Source organism: Erinaceus europaeus, chromosome 13, assembly GCF_950295315.1.
Source record: "Erinaceus europaeus chromosome 13, mEriEur2.1, whole genome shotgun sequence".
Taxonomy (NCBI): domain Eukaryota; kingdom Metazoa; phylum Chordata; class Mammalia; order Eulipotyphla; family Erinaceidae; genus Erinaceus; species Erinaceus europaeus.
In genome coordinates, this window is record NC_080174.1 from 44797552 (window position 1) to 44815253 (window position 17702).

Here is a 17702-nt window from a genome sequence, read left to right on the forward strand (position 1 = left end):
ATTACCACAACAAGACTACAACAACAAGGGCAACAAAAGGGGGGAAAATGGCCTCCAGGAGCAGTGGATTCATGGTGCAGGCACCGAGCCCCAGCAATAACCCTGGAGGCAAAAAAAAAAGTAATAAAAAAAATCTTATAAAACCACCAAACTAACCTCCCCATGGGATCCCAGTACATGGAGCAGCTGTAGGCTGAGCCTCTGGTTGGAGTCAGAGGGGGGTTTCTGAGAACCACCTGCTTGCCCACACCTTCACTCAGGCAGCTCCAGATTACCATGGCCAAGCACCTTAATTAAGGGCTGGAATATATTGAACCCCAGAAGAACTTGGATCTGTCCAGGGTGACACAGAAGTCCACTCTCTCCCTCCTGGTTCTGGCTTTTGTATTCCCTGCTGCTGCCAGGCTAGGGAGACATGGGGGAGTTGGCGCTGGGCCTCTGAGCTGCCAGGAACAGATAAGTAGGATCTAAGAGGAGGATGAGAGAGAATTGCAGCCCCACCCTCTACTTTCTGGAGGCCAGCTTCTTCCAGAGAGACTGTGGGGCAGGCCATTTCCTTGGGGAAGGGTTGGTGTGGTGAGTTGGCCTTTTGGAGTGTTACACTCTGATCTTTCCCTCCCCAGCCCTTGCACAGCTTCACCAGACAAAGTATTTAAACTACCACTTCATGGGTATTACTAGGTGCTCAGAAACTCTGTCACCCATTTAAGCACTGGGTGTGGAGCGCCCACTGTGTACCAGGCACCGTCTCAGCACCTGGGAGACAGCAGAGAACATTTCCTTCCTGACTCATAAAGCAGATTGGAGGCTCTGCTCATGGCCGAGGAAACAAAAGATGCTACTTGTCCCCGTCGCTGTTGATAAACAGCAGAGTCTGATTAAGCCTGTCCACTCGCTGGAAAGCCTGTGGTCCTCACAGCTGGGCATGAAAGGTGGAGAGTAGGGCTTGAACCTGGGTTCTTGTGCAAGGTAATGCGTGCTCTTAACCAGGTGTGCCACCACCCCAGCTCCCTAACTGGAGATCTTTGAAATTTATCTTTAAAGTGAGAAGATTAGCAAAGTAGGCAGTGCCAACAATCCCTGCAGAGAGTATTGGGCCCAGGAGAGGATGGGTAGGGGAAGTGCCAGGACCTCACAAAGGAAGTGTCTCATTTATGCAGCTGCTGCCAGGTCACTGTAGAAGCCCCTAAGAGTTCCTTATCCCTCCTCACTTCCTCTAAAAACCCTTCCATCCCTTTCCGTAGCATCTCACCACTCCCCTACCAAAGTCTTGTCTAGCTTTCAGGGTCTATTGCTCTTCAGCCACCACCTACCACCCTTTTCCTGCCAGCCTTCATCATGGGATGCTATGGGATGTGTTGGGAGCAGCTTTGGAAGGGTGAGCGATGTTTTTAGATCAACTTGGGGTGTGAATGACATGAGCAACTGGGAAGTTGCCAAGGAAGGTGGCTCCCTCATTCCCTTCCTCTTGTGCATGCTTCTTCCTCTTCTTCTTTTTGATTAATAGTAGGTTACAAGATTGTAAGATTACAGTGTATAGTTTCATACCACACCCACCACCAAAGTTCTGTATACCCGCCCTCCCTCCTCCCAAAGATAAACATCATAGTTCTCACAGGTCTTAGAAACCGTTTGCTTGCTTTTTTTTTTTTTCCCCTCAAGTTCATATGTTCAGTTCTCTAGATTCCACATGAGTGAAACCATCTGGTAGTTGTCTTTCATCTCTTATTTTTACACAGTTCCATCCATTTTGTTCCAAAGGACACAATACCATCTTTTTTTGATTGCAGAGTAGTAGTACTCCATGGAATGTATATCCTATGACTTCTTTAGCCAGTCATCTGTTGATGGACATTTAGGCTGCTTCCACTCTTTGGCCATTGTGAATAAAGCAGCTATGAACATAGGGGTGCTTGTGCATGTTTCTTGATAAGGGTGGTAAGTGGAGGGGGGCATTATGAGGACCAGTGGGAAGAGATGTGAGGTTTTCCAGCTTGCCTTCTACCTGTGGACAGAGAACCCATGCACATCTACCTCTGGGAACTCCAGGCCTGGGAAGGGAGAACTGACTGAGCCCAGGTCCCTGTGTTTCACTTACAGAGTTTATCCACACGCCAATTCATTTACTTAAGTCTTGCTTTGCTTAGTACCTATTATCCTTTCCAGACTGGATGCTTGATAAGGGCAGAGAGAATTCTGCTTCCCTGGCTATGTACCCCCAGGGTTAGGCCCAGGCCCAGGGGAGTTAGGTTCTACTGAACCTCCTATCCCCAACACAGCAGTGGAGGAAGGCAGAGTAATCAGCTGCTTCCTTTTGCTTGAGTCTCCTAACAACCCCAGGGAGGGTGGTTATTAACCTCACTTGTTTAGAGGAGGAAAGGGAAGCGTACAGAGGTGGAGTCCTTTTATTGATTTTCCCTCACTTATTGATTACCCAATTCAGTGAAATATTTATAGCGATGTTATGATGTACTGGGACTGTCCGAGGCCTCAGGGACCCAGCTATGGGCAACAAAGACAAGGCTACTCTTTTTTTTTTTTTTTTCCTCCTCCAGGGTTATTGCTGGGCTCGGTGCCTGCACCATGAATCCACCGCTCCTGGAGGCCATTTTTTCCCCCCTTTTGTTGCCCTTGTTGTAGCTTCGTTGTGGTTATTATTATTGCCCTTGTTGACACAATTCATTGTTGGATAGGACAGAGAGAAATGGAGAAAGGAGGGGAAGACAGAGAAGGGGAGAGAAAGATAGACACCTGCAGACCTGCTTCACCGCCTGTGAAGCGACTCCCCTGCAGGTGGGGAGCCGGGGGCTCGAACCGGGATCCTTACGCCGGTCCCTGCGCTTTGCGCCACATGTGCTTAACCCACTGCGCCACCGCCCGACCCCCGGCTACTCTTCTTTTATGCCCTTTTGTAGCTAGTGGGGAGCCTGGTAACTAGAATGAAGTAATTAAAATTGTAAAAAGGACAGTGGCTGGGATGGGGAGCAGAGAGAGGGTAAAGTGGTGATTGCTGTGCAGTGATTAAGGAAGGGTCTCTGAAGCCATATTTTAGCTGATACCCAGAGAATACTATTCCTTCAGGTAGCCTTCTTTTCTCAGGGTCTCCTGAGAAACCACAGGACCTTGGACACCTGCACCCCACCCCTACTTAGCCCTTACATACTGGGTTGGATGAAGTGTCCTGTGGGCCAGCTTTCTGCCCTGGCTGCGCCTCAGAGCTCCTCCCTCCTCTCTCTTGCTCTCCTCTCAGTCTGCAGCATTTCCATGACAAAAGTGATTCCCTGGGGATCCCACCTGGTGGGAAGACATGGGGGAAGGTGAATGGAAGCCCCTGAAGGTGCCTGGATGGGGGTCTCAGGAAGGAGCATAGCGGTGGATATGGGATCAGGGTCCTGGAACAGGTGACTGGAGATGAGGGCTGCTCTCCACACTGACGCTGGGAGAGGCCAGGCAGACAGAAAAACAGGGACTCCAGGACTTGCCCTCCCCACCCCTAAAGGGGGGGGGGAGGTTCCCATCTTCTCTGCCACCTCTCTGTGGGGCTCTGTTAAAATGTCAGGACTCCTGGCCTGAACTGAGTTCTGGTGCCCATGGTGGGAGGAGAGTCTGGCTCTTTTAGTGGATGCCAAGGTATGCCCTGGGGGGTTCAGCTGGAGTCTACCCAGCTCTCCCTGTCCTGGCCACTCCTCCCTCCCAGGTACAGGTATGGAAAGGACTAAGCCGGTAGGGCAGAGGGGCCTGCAGGGGTGAGGATCATTGGGATAGAGGTGGGGGCTGTATGCAGGGGTGAGTTCAGCCCTGGGTGAATGGGCTTACCTTTAAGGCTGTGCATATAGGTGTCTGTGTGAGTGTTAGTGTGTACGTATTTGCTGTGTCTATGTGTGTCAGTGTGTTTCCTGGGCATGTGTATTTATGAGTGTGCAAGTGTGTGTATTTCTCTCTCTCTCTGTGTAATTGTGCGAAAGCACTGCTTCTCCCTTGGTACTTTGCCCCATCTGCTCCCCACTCCAGCAGCAGACCTGGGGAAGGACAGAGCTGGGCCACCCCTTGAGCCAAGGAAGGCCAGTCTGACCTGTCCCATCCTTGCTCAGCCCCCTTCCTCTCCTCTGATGGCTGGGCATTGCCCTGGGCCAGGCCCTGTGGAAGGACTATGGTCCCAACTCTTGTTGTTCTTTTACACGCTGCCAGGAGAGACCACTATGCCTACTCATACTACCCGTAAGTAGCTTCTTCGCCTGAATCCCCAGTCCTCTTGAGACCCCACCTGCATCCCCTCTGGGCAGATTTGAGCTTCCAGACCCATGCCTGGCCTAGTGTGGGTCCTTTTTGGTGGTCCTGTCTCTAAGCTTCCTTCCTCTGCTCTGTCTCTGCTATCTGCATCTTCTGCCTCCTCACATGGAGGTCACACGCACTGGCTGGTGGTCAGATTCTTGGAGTCAGAATCTGCTGAGCTGCTGGGCAACTTACTTGACCTCCCAGAATCTGGGGTCCTTTTAAGTCTCAGAGAGATTGAACAATTGTCAGAGGTCCCAGGAAGTGCCAGGGCGGGGTCGAGTGAAGCCCCAGCTGACTCCATGTTCTTTTGATGCTACTCCACAAGCACTCCAGAACATTTCCAACACTTGTGCTTGTTCCCCCCTTGCACAGTGGACCCAGATGGCCTGGGGCCAGCCCAGAGGCTGCTGGCCTCTCACCCCCCACACCCTCTACTCACACTGAGGTCACACAAAGTTTTTCAGCCACCTCCCCACTCCACTCCCCGGGAGCTGCTTCTGCAGGAATCGCCGACAAGGCAGTTCTCCCCCCTCAGCTGTGCAGCAGGTCTGGAGCCTCAGTGTGGTGAGGGCTTTTCCCAGTGTCTGCCCCCCATCTGCTGCATCTCCCTCTGAGATCCCTGGAGGCAGCAGTGCTGGTGTCCCTCCCTAGTCCTGTCTCCTGGGTTCTGGCTGGATGGTGCGTGCGGTTCTGCCAAGTGGGCCAGAGGCCTGGGGGGAACCGAGCCTGTGGTCACGGGAGATGGCTTGTGGGCCAGGATCTGCTCAGGACAGGTCCTCTTTGGGCACCATGGCTCAGCAAGCTGACCTGCTGTTCTCTGTCCATGGCCTTTGGCCTGTCTTCCCTGTGGTTTTGTGGTGTCTTGCCTGTCTCTCATTCTGTCTCCTTTTCTTCCCTTCCCCTATGCTTCCTCCATCGCATCCTCCTGACTCTTTTACCTCCTCACACTCTCCTCCTCTTTTTTCTCTCCCTCCCTCTTCTACCTTCTTTCTTATGTTGATGGTCAGGACCTTCACCTGCCCCTAGAGGTTTTTTTTTTTTTTTGTCTCTGCTCTGGCCTCAGTAAGGGTGCTGCCCTGAGCCAGGCAGGTGGGGCTGGGATTGGAGACCTGGGCCTGTTGTCCAGACTGGGAATCTTATGTCCACCTCAGTGCACAGCAGTGTGCCTTTACCGTGTGGCCACTATCTTCTCAGTACAGGAAGGAGACTGGTCTTGGGAGGAGAGGTGTCCAGAAGCCCTCCTGTTCTCCTGGCCTAGGTAGTTCTTGAGTCAGGCCAGGCTGATTGAACTGTGCATGTCTGGGAAGACTCACTGGCCTCCTGTTCCTGCAGATGCTCACTGTCTCTGAACCCTCACAACCTGGAAGTCCTTTCTCAGGGCTGCTCCACTGCCCATAGGTTATAGGGTTGTGCAGCTCCTTTCTGATCTCACTGCAGGTCCCAAGTTATTTTCCCTTTGCCTGTTGCTCTGAACCCTGGGTTTGGAGCTCTGCTCCCACCTCTATGCATGTTCTCCCTCCTTTCCTCTGAGTTCCCTAGACTCGGAAACTGCCAGTGTCTTCATTTAGAAAGATGGGAGCTGAGATGCAGGGACTTGCTCCCTGCCCCCAACCTATGTCCCTTGGGAGGGATGGAGGTCTCTCATCTCCCTCTTCTGCTTCCAGAGACTGGTGGGCAGTGGAAGGACTAGGGATAAAATCTAGAGTGACCCATGGTGGGTCCATCTTGGGGGTTGTGAGAATGATAAGAAGGTGGGTGTTCATTTTGGGTCCAGGAAGACTCCCAAGCTCTGTCTGAGTACTGTCCAGGCCTCTGCCAAGAGATTGTAATTCATCCTCATTACAGGGAAACACATTCACAGGGTAGGTCTCTGGTGAGGTTGGGGCAAAGGAAGGACTCGTGTTGGTGGCTGAGGCAGGAGCTGGGGCAGCCACCTTCTCAGTTTAAGCTATGATCTTCTGCTGTCACACCAAAATGGGCCCTGAGTGGCCTGCCTTTTCATTTCCTGAGCTCTAGGGGCAGCAAGATGGGAACCAGGTCCTACAAAGGTCACTGTGGCTCCATCTCTTGCTTTCAGCAAAGGTTCCCAGAGCTGAGACCCTGCCAGCCTCTTTTGGAAGGAGGCAGCATCTCTTTGTATCTGGGAATGAACGATGGAGACAGAGTCCCCTTAATGTCCAGAGATGCTTCTAGAATGGTTGACAGTCTCAAAGACCTCTGAATGCTAGACCTTTCTGCCTGTGTCTGGGCATCCTTCTCAACTTAGGTCTGTGTCTCGTCAATTGCCACCACAGGAAGCCGGTGAATATGACGAAGGCCACCGTCAACTACAGGCAGGAGAAGACCCACATGATGAGCGCTGTGGACCGGAGCTTCACAGATCAGAGTACCCTGCAGGAGGATGAGCGGCTGGGCCTCTCCTTCATGGACACACATGGCTACAGCCCCCGGGGTGAGTGCCTGCCCCTTCAGCCCCCTCCTCATGGCTCTAGGACCGACTCCTCATCCGAGCCAATCAGGGTTGGCTCTGGTTGATGCCCCCTTCAGAGTTCTTTAACTCTCGAATTGAAGTAAAGCGTCTCTTTTGTTCTTGCTGTGTACCCACAGAGGTACTGGAAATACAAAGCAGGCACAGATATTAACCTTTTGTGTTGGAGGAGCTTTAGGGAGGTGGAGGACTTAGACACAGACTCGAAAGAGGAATGTGTGATTGTGTGTTCATTGTAAAATGTGCTCCAGGGGCTCAGGAGGGAGGATATTTTGCTATCGAAGGGTATCAGCACTATCTCCTCCTGCTTATTGAGATGTGCTGTGTGAAAGGCCAATGGGCAAGAAGGGGGGCTCTGGAATCAGACAGACCTGGGCACACATCTCAGATCCTCTTAGTTGTGTGACTGCGGGCAAGCCACTTAACCTCTCTGGGTGCATACAGTGGGGATACAGATCTGTGTGCGGTGGAATTGCTGGAAGACTAAATGAGATGACACGTGTGCATCAGTTAGTGTGTCGCTTTGGCACAACAGCTGTGTGTGCTGGGGACTTGTCTTTAATTGCTTCCTCACACATTTATTTATTCTGTCTAGTGCTGATTTCTACAAAGGAAAATAAACAATGTTTATAAAAGTTGAAAAGTGGACCAGGGGTTCTACTATGTGGAAGGACCTGCTCCCCATCTGCAGGCTGGGATGTTTCATGGGCAGTGAAGCAGGTCTACAGGACTCTCTCTTTCTCCTCTCAATTTCTGTCTTGTCAAATAAAACAAGAAAGGAAAAAGCAAAAAACAAACAAACAAACAAAAGGGCTGCTAGGAGCTGTGGATTCATAGTGCTGGCATTAAGCCCCGATGATAACCCTGGGGGCAATAACACAAAACAAACAGACAAAAAAGTTAACCACACTAATTGAATTAAAACATCATTTGGGTGTTCCTCCTGACTCATATCCCATACTTCTCTTGTGTGAAAATATTCCCCTGAAATTTATAATTAAAAATTTTTTAAATACTTTTATTAGTGATTTAATATTGATTTACAAAATTACATGTCAACAGAGGTATAAATCCACTTAATTCCCACCACTAGAGTTCTGAATCTTCAGTCTCCCCACTGCAAGCCACCACATGGGTGAGCCATCATCTCTACAACTATCTGTCTACATTTGTACATAATTGCCCCCCTTTTCTTCCTGATCCAATCCTCTCTTCCCCTCGGAGCGAGTAATGACAATACTGCTACCTCCATGTGTTCCTCTCCTTTCCTTCCTCTTTCTCTCTGGGTGCTGATGAAGCTGGAGTTCAAAGCCCTCTTATCTTCTTCCTTCTATCGCTTTTCCCCCACTGAGAGTATGGATGAAGGTTGTTTTCGGGGTGCAGAGTTGTAATTCTTTCTGTAATTACTTCTCTGCATGATGTGGGTGTTGGCAGGTCGATCCATACCCTCAGCCTGTTTCTATCCTTCCCTAGTGGGCCAGAGCTCTTGGAAGGCGAGGTTCCAGGACACACTGGTAAGGTCATCTGTCCAGAGAAGTCAGGATGGTATCATGGTAGCATCTGCAAATTGGTGTCTGGAAGGTGGCAGGACATAAATTGAGATAAAATGGTTAATGAGTAGGAACTAAAAAGTGGGGATAGAGCAGATGAGATTAGGGATCTTAGGGTAGAAGAAAGCTAGAAAGTCCATCTGAGGTATGTTCCTGGGGGCACACAGTTATGATAGTTTTGCTTGAGTGTGATAACTGGCTTAAAGTTTGATATAAATATTGTCTGAGAAAATGGTGTCAGAGTAAAGGGCTAGAAAGTTGGATTAGGGCAGTGAGTAGGTCCCATTCTTGAAAAATATCTGTGGATACAATTAACTATTGACAGCCATCCACCTGACCCAGGGCATATATATAATATTTATAATTTTATTGACTTTTGGGGAATAGTTTTACCTTGTATGCATATACCCCCCCAAAGAGTACTTGTATTGTTTTACTCATTTTTGAACTTTATACAAATGAAATCACTATTTTTTTCAACTCAACATCACCATCTACCTAGGTGAATGTCTTACCAAAGTTTATCTGTTTCTTATGATGTATAGTTTTTCACTGCATGAAGCTATCATAATTTACTTCTCTATTTGGCCATCCATAGGCTTTTGATTTTTTTCTAGTGTTCTTCTTCTTCTTTTTTTTTTTTTTTTTCCATTGTTGTAGTCATTGGATAGAACAGAGAGAAATGGAGAGAGGAGGGGAAGACAGAGAGGGGCAGAGAAAAATAGACACCTGCTTGTGAAGCAACCCCCCTGCAGGTGTTTTTGTTATTACAAATGAGACTGCTTCAGTCAGTCTCCACCATCTACCCCAGGAGATTCTAGAAGTGAAACTGCTAGATTATGGGGTATTGTTTTCCAAAGTGTCTTTTCTTGCTTTCACTCCTAGAATCAGTGTGTCAGGGTTTCTGCTGCTTTACATCAAGATCAGAATTTTCCAGGCTTCCTCACTTTTGCCAAACTAATTTGTATAAAATGGCAATTCTCTATAGTCTTAATTTGCATTTCTCTGATTACTATTGAGGTTGAACATATTTTCAAATCATTATTGGCCATTCAGGTTTCTCCTTCCATAAAATGCCTGTTCATATCTTTTACCCTAATTTTCTACTGGGTTTTCTGTTGCTTTCTTAGTGGTTTTAAAGAGTTCTTTATATATTTAGGATGATAGTCATTTGTCACTTATGAATTGCAAATATCTTCTTCCAATTTGTGGCTCATCTTTGCAGGTTATTTTTAGTGTCTTTGGATGAACAAGTTTTTATTTCAATTCAGTCAAGTTCATCAATCTTTTTGATTTCTACTTTTTGTGTTTTCATAAAGAATTCTTCCTTCTGCAAGGTCAGGAGGTATTTTTATTTTTTTCTAAAACTTTAAATAATTTGCATCCCACATTTAAATCTCTATCCATCTGTGATTGATTTCTGTGTGTGGCATGAATTAAGGATTTCATTTTATTTTTCCTACAGGGGAAACAAATTAGCCCAGATCAGTTATTAGAGTTTGTACTTTCACCATTGACTTGCAGTGCCACCTTTAACATAGGTCACACTTGCATATATGTAAGTATATACATATACATGAATTGTTTGTGGCTCTGGCTTCTCTTTCATTGATCAAGTTGGTGACTTCTTGTTAAATCCACATGCCAATAATCTACTTATGTAGTTACCTACATCTTTTTAAAAATTTTAAATTTATTTCATGAGATAGTTTCTCATTAGAAATACACACACACACACACACACACACACACACACACACAGAGAGAGAGAGAGAGAGAGAGAGAGAGAGAGAGAGAGAGAGAGGCCAATGTACTATTCCAACACCAAGAATTGAACTAGGGGCCTCAGGTATACAAAGCCCCATACTCTACTAGTTGAGCTATTTCCTCTGCTGCTCTAGGTTTAGATGTCTGAATGTTAAACCCTGCCAATTTTGTTCTTTTTTTCCCTCTTTTATTATTTATTTTCTTTATTGGGGGACTAATGGTTTACAGTCAACAGTAAAATACAGTAGTTTGTACATGTATAACATTTACACATAACAATACAACCCCCACTACGTCCTCCTCTGCCACAACTTTGTTCATTATTGAGGGTATCTTGGCTATATTAGATCACAATCTTTATATCTTTTAGAATCATCTTTTCAAATTCCTTGGAAAACTTTTTTTTGTGTGTGTGTGAATTTGTTTTGTATTGAACCTATAGATCTAAGGAAGACTACCACCTTTATGAGGTCCCATATATTTTTTATGTCTTTTGTATATGGCCCACTTTTTTTTAAATTAGCGATTGAATATTGATTTACAAAATTACATGTCAACAGGGATATAATTTCATACTGTTCCCACCACTAGAGTTCTGAATTCTAAGTACCTCCCTTGCAAACCACCATGGTTCTCCCAAGGTTGCAGACATGGGTTAACTGTCATCTCTACAACTATCTGTCTACATTTGTACATAATTGTCCCCTTTTTCTTCCAGGTCCAAACCCTTCCTTCTTCCCCTCTAAGCCACACATAACCCTATTGCTACATTCAAATATCCCTCCTCCTCTTCCTCCTCTTTCTTTCTCTCTTTCTTTCTTTCTTTCTTTCTTTCTTTCTTTCTTTCTTTCTTTCTTCTTTTTGATTATACTAGAGCACTGCTCAACTCTGCTTTATGGTGGTTCAGGGGATTTAACCTGGGACATTGGAGCCTCAGGTATTAAAGTCTTTTTCTATAATCACTAGGCTATCTCCCCCACCCATGGTCCATTTTTTAGGAAGTAAAATATACATAACATAAAATATACCTTTTTAGTCACTTTGAACTGTATGATATAATTAAATATATCCATAATGCTGTGCAGTCATCACTGCCATCTATCCTCATAACTGTCTTCACCTTGCAAACTAAATATTTGTCACTATTAAATGATACCTCTTCATTCCTCCCTCTTTTCAGCCCTTGGAAGCTACCATTTTCCTTTCTACTCTATGATTTTTAGCACTCTAATGATTTCACATAAATTAAATACTACTGTATTTTGTCTCTTTATGACTGGCTTACTCAGTATAATATACTCAAGGTGCATCCATGTTGTAGCATCTCCCAGAATTTCAGTCTTTTCAAGGTTAAATAATATTCTACTGTGGTATATAGTCTTTGAAGTTCTGCTTCCCACTCTCTTGAATATATGTACTTAAGTGGAGTAGCTAGATTATATGGTAATTCAGTTTTTAACTTTTTGAGCAGTTACTATATTATTGCCCACAGTGGGCATACCATTTTATATTCCCACCAACAGTTCATAAAGGGCTCAAACTTAAGTTCTTGATTTTGCTAACCCTTCCTTCTCTTCCTCCTTCTTTATGAATAGGACAGAGATAAATTGAGAGGGGAGGGGAAGATAGAGAGGAAGAGAGACAGAGAAACATAAGCAAAAGTCTCATAACATTTGGCAATGATTTCTTCGCTATGACACAAGCAACAACATCAATAAAAACCTGACAAATTGTATTTCATGAATTTTTTTTTGTGTGTGTGGTAAGGCACTAACCACAAAATAAAATTTTATATACAATTAACATTAAATTTTTTTATTATCTTTATTTATTGGATAGAGACAGCCAGAAATTGAGAAGGAAGGGGGTGATAGAGAGGGAGAGACAGAGAGACACCTGCAACACTGCTTCATCACTAGCAAAGCTTTCCTCCAGCATGTGGGGACCAAGTACTCAAACCTGTGTCCTTGTGCATTGCAACAATGAACATTAAATTTACTCACTACATTTTTAAAAAAATTAAAATTTATTTTAAAAAAAGGAGACATTAATAAAACCATAGGATAAGAGGGGTACAACTCCACACAATTCCCATCACCAGATCACCATATCCCATCCCCTCCCCTGATAGCTTTCCCATTCTCTACCCCTCTGGGAGTATGGACCCAAGGTCATTGTGGGCGCAGAAGGTGGAAGGTCTGGCTTCTGTAATTGCTTCCCCACTGAACATGGGCGTTGACTGGTCGGTCCATACTCCCAGCCTGTCTCTGTCTTTCCCTAGTAGGGTGGGTCTCTGGGGAAGTGGAGCTCCAGGACACATTGGTAGGGTTGTCTGTCTAGGGAAGTCTGGTCGGCATCATGCTGGCATCCGGAACCTGGTGGCAGAAAAGAGAGTTAACATACAAAGCCAAACAAATTGTTGACCAATCATGGACCTAAAGACTGGAATAGTGCAGATGAAGTGTTGGGGGGTACTCACTGCAGACTATTGTGTACTTTTGCTTTCAGATATATATTTTGCCCTAGTTTATGGATATGTGTGAATATATGCTACCCACTACTTTTTTTTTTGCACTTATTGTGAAGTAATTTTTTTCCCTTTAGTTTAATGAAGTGAGTGGCATTTATAGATTTTTCTGATGTTAAAATCTTAAATTCCTAGGACAAATTCAACTTGGTCAAGATGTGTTATTTTTTAAAAATGTATTGTTGGATTCAGCCTAATTATAATGTTCAAGACTTTAAAGCTGTCTGCCCAAGTGCAGTTGGTCTGTAATTTTTCTGATTTATGCTACTCTTGTCTGGTCTCATTATCAAGATTCTATTAATTTTACAAAATGCATTAATGTCTCTTCTCTTTTTTCCTTATTATGGATGATTAGAATAGTTAACACATTGAAGGTTTGGTGGAATTCATGTGTAAAACAATTTTTTCTTTTTTTTTTTCTTTATGGGAAAAATTTAAAGTTTCAGTTTATTTAAAGATATAAAGTCCTTTTCAGGCTGTCTGTTTTTACTAAGTTATATTTGTCTGGGAATTTATCCATTTCACTCCAAATTTCAAATTCATGATCATGCACTTATACATCATCTATCATTCTTAAGGTTTTATTGCAGTCTTGCATAGTAGAATCATCAATCTTTCATCTTATAAATGGGTAAATAGAGACTCATATAGGGGAAATTACTTGTATGTGTCAAATACCAGAGTGTGGTATGGCCAGGATTTAAATGTAGGTCTTTCTGAATTGCAAATTGCTGTTTCCACTGTTCTGCACCGGGCCTTGAGTGATGAGTAGGGTGTGTAGGGGCAGGGATGGGAATGCGCTTACATAGGTGAGGAACAACATGCTCAGAATCATGGAGGTGGGCATGTGGGGAGAATACAGAGAGGTCTGAAAGCTCAAGTGGATGTTGGGGAGGTGAGGATGTTCTCATGCCTTACTGCTGAGTCCTACTGAGAGACAGAGAAGGCGAGCAACCTGGGCTTTGCCTCCAAAGAGCGTACCAATTAGTTGGGGAGATGAGACTGATTTAGGGAAGCCAGGACCAAGCCACATTGTTGTTCTATACTATGTGGGCGTGAAGAACAGTCAAGGCTGCTAGGGCTTTGAGGAGTTGCACTGTTGGGCTCAGGTGACCAGAGCTTTAGCGGAGATGGTTGGATTTGACTGATGGTGAGGAGGGAGTGGGTACTGGAGGCAGGATTCAGGACCTGGGGGAAGGTGTGAGGACTGGAAACTCAAGGCAAGTCCTGGAGAGTGGAACTGAGTCTCAGCATCTTCTCTCTCTTTCTCCATTTCTCACACCGGTCTAACCCTCACTTTTTTCTTTTCCAAAAAAAGAAAAAAAAAAGTGAGTCAGGTTTTTGTAGCTTAAAATAGAAAGCCATGCCGATTTTCATGTAACCTTAGTATGCAAATTAAAAATATCAATGTTTATTAATGAGAAGGAGTAAACTCTTTATACTGGAGATCACACTCAAGACCTTATGCTTGTGAGTCCAGTACTTTATCTAATGTGCACCACCTCCCAGGCTGCCTTCGTATGCGAATTTGAAAATGGAATTTATCATGCTGAGTAAGTTGGCAGAAGCCAACTGGGAAGTTCTCACAGTATTGAAATGTGTCTCCATTGTCTTTGAAACCAAGCCTTTGAAAGCCTCCAATCCCACTTGGGTCCTGTTTATCTAGAACTCTTGACTCCCCGTGTGAGCCAGTGGATTCTGGTCAACTGGTTTGTCTAATAAAGGCCAGGTTCTTTTACCAACAGAAAGACCCTGTTGTCAGGGAAAGGGAGACAGAAAACAAAAGCAGATAGACACCTTGGACCTGAGAATCAGATGAGTTTGATTTTGAGTCATAATGCCACCATAAAGTGAGCAAAAAACCTTGATCTTTCTAGGCCTCAGTTCCCTCATCTGGATTGAGATTATAATAGTGCCTCTAGAGTAGAGATTGTCAAAGAGTTAAATGACTCTAGGATCATGCCAGACTTATGAGAGTATACACTATGTTAGATATTGTTAGCTATTATTATAGGATGTACTTCTTTAAAGTTACTTGCTAATTTCAATCAGTAAAGAAAGGTAAAGTGATTGTGTAATTGGGGGCAGGGAAGGTGGGTGGTTGTTACAGAAAATCCCTGTCTTCTTTTTTTTCGTATTTATTTATTAATGAGGGGGGAGGAGGGAAAAAAAGCAAGGGAGGGAGGGAAGGAGAGAACCGGAACAACACTCTGGCACATGCAATGCTAGGGATCAAACTAAGACCCTCGTACTTGAAAGTCCAAGACTTTATTCACTGTGTCACTTCCTGAGCTATGAAAGTGTCCGTCTTTTTTAATTTTTGAAATTTATTTTGGAAAGAGACAGAGAAACTGAGAGAGAAAAGAGAGAGGGAAAGGGGGAAGTTGAGGGGGAAAGGGAGAGGGGGAGAGGGAAAAGGAGAGGGGGAAGAGGGAGAGGGAGAGGGAGAAAGAGAGAGAGAGAGAGAGGAATACTGGCAACACTGTTTCAGCACTCATGAAGCTCCCTCCCCCAACACACACACACACACACACACACACACACACACACACACACACACACACACACACATACACAGACTGGGTCCTTGTGTATTGTTATGGAAAATGCCCATCTTTGAAGAAGGTCTGAATCTGTTTATTTCCAGATGAGGAAATTAAAGCCCAGAGAAGTCCAGTGATTTGAATCAGAATTTGAATTTAGCTCATTCTTCTTTTTTTTTTTTTTTTTACATTTTTTATTATTTATTTATTTATTCAAAAAAGGAGACATTAACAAAACTGTAGGATAGGAGGGGTACAACTCCACACAATTCCCACCACCAGATCACCATATCCCATCCCCTCCCCCGATAGCTTTCCCATTTTCTATCCCTCTGGGAGTATGGACCCAAGGTCGTTGTGGGTTGCAAAAGGTGGGAGGTCTGTCTTCTCTGTAATTGCTTCCCCGCTGAACACGGGTGTTGACTGGACTGGTCGAACCATACTCCCAGTCTACCTCTCTCTTTCCCCTGTAGGGTGGGTCTCTGGGGAAGTGGAGCTCCAGGACACATTGGTAGGGTTGTCTGTCCAGGGAAGTCTGGTTGGCATCATGCTGGCATCTGGAACCTGGTGGCAGAAAAGAGAGTTAACATACAAAGCCAAGCAAATTGTTGAACCATTATGTACCTGAAGGCTGGAATAGTGCAGATGAAGTGTTGGGGGGTACTCACTGCAGACTATTGTGTACTTTTGCTTTCAGGTATATTTTTTGCCCTAGTTTATGGATATGTGTGAACATATGCTCTATCTCAGGGGACCTGGTCTATATCTAGGATTGTTATTGTTATCATCACATTATTTGGTAATTGGGTTAACTTTGAAAGGTCCCTTTGTTAGGGTTTGCTGTATAATACCCAGCATCTTGTGTTTTATCCGGGCTGGCTTCACGGGCGGGTAACAGAGACAACCAGAGACACACGGCTGGGCTGAGAACGCAGTTTAATCTTTATTCACGAACGGGCAAATCACCACACCATGTGCTTTTCTCCATCATCCTCTCTCCACCGCTGCTGCTGGGACTCTGCCCGTCCTTAGCATAGGGGGCGGGGAGAAAGCAGGGCTTGAAACTAGCAAGGGGCAAACCAATTCTTCTCAGAGGTGGTGGTGGGGGGAAGGGAACATACCAACAATCATCACATTATTTGGTAATTGGGTTAACTTTGAAAGGTCCCTTTGTTAGGGTTTGCTGTATAATACCCAGCATCTTGTATATAGCTGTGCCACCAGTTGTTTCTGTTCTCCCTGGTCTAGGCTTTAGAGAAAGTCAACATATAAAAGACTCAGCCTATATATTAAAAGACTCAGTCTGTTTTAAAAAATTCAAGACATACAGTCAATTTCCCCCCTCTCATATTAATTAAATAGTGACTTATATGACTGTAATTTAATAGGAGTGTACATAAACACCATTCCCACCACCAAAAGACTGTGTCCCATCCCACCCACCACACCCACCCCCTCTGCTGCCCCGGGAAGTCAAATGTCCACCCTCCCCCTCACCACAGGATTTTTACTTTGGTGCCCTACTCTTGAACTTAGCTCATTCTGACTGCAGACCCAAGGTTCTTTTCTCTGAAACTCGGCTTTTCCTCCTTGTCCAGTGGGTACTTGTGAAAACTGTCTCACAATCATGAGAAAATCTGGAAGGATTTCTAGAGGGAAACTGTAACTGAAGGCTGGGCTGATTCTCACCTTCTTTCCCCACTTCTTCCTTTTCAGGGATATGGACTGGGGCAGTGGGGAAAGTGTGTATCTCAAATCCCACAGGGCAATTCGCAGACTGGGAGAACAGTGATCTATGTCTTTTCTGGGCATTTGCAATGGAGGGTCTTGGCAGACATCCTGATCTCTCATCTGTGATCTTATTTGTAGGACATCTTGCATCACCTGTGAGCTTAGGGTGGAAGCCACTTCGGTTTGACTTTGCCTTTTCTTTGATAGGACAGAGAGAAATTGGAAGTGAAGGGGGAGATAGAGAGGCAGAGAGAAAGAGAGATACCTGCAGCCCCACTTCACTGCTCTTGAAACTTTTCCCTGCAGGTGGGGAATGGGGGCTTGAACTTGGGTTCTTGCACATGATAACATGTGCTCAACCGGGTACACCATCACTTGACTCCTTCTTGAAATCTTAATACTTTCTTTTTATTATTTTTTTTGCAGAGCAAAACCTTAAACATGTGCAGTTTCACTGTTCCTGGATTACTTTTTGAGAGGGAGGAGGGGAGGGGAAGGGAGGAGTAAGACTCCCATGAGATGTCATGTGTACGGGAAGGCTTGTGCCCCACCCAGTGAGATATCTTTCTGCCTTTTGTTTGTTGCTCTTTTGCTTTCTTTAAAAATTTTATTTATTTATTTTATTTTATTTGATAGGATAGAAACTGAAAAGGGAAGGGAGATAGGAAGAGACAGAGACGAAGGCATCTGCAGCACTGCTTCACTGCTAGTGGAACTTTCCCCTTCCAAGTAGGGACCAGGGGCTTGAATCTGGTTCCTTATGCATGGTAACACATATACTTACCCAGATGAGCCATCGCCCAGCCCAGTGTTTGTTGCTC

At 45.0% G+C, this 17702-nt stretch overlaps 1 protein-coding gene across 4 annotated transcripts in view; it reads left to right on the forward strand.

Moving 5' to 3' along the window:
• The window catches only part of PTPRU (protein tyrosine phosphatase receptor type U), a 120698-nt gene that overhangs the window by 68985 nt on the left and 34011 nt on the right, over nt 1–17702 (forward strand). For 2 of the 4 annotated variants that reach the window (XM_016187859.2, XM_007522443.3), the window contains exons 15-16: nt 4189–4218; nt 6570–6727. In XM_016187859.2, the coding sequence (XP_016043345.1) occupies nt 4189–4218; nt 6570–6727 (188 nt within the window). The remainder of the gene's footprint in view (nt 1–4188; nt 4219–6569; nt 6728–17702) is intronic. The other 2 variants (XM_016187861.2, XM_007522445.3) reach the window with 1 other exon arrangement.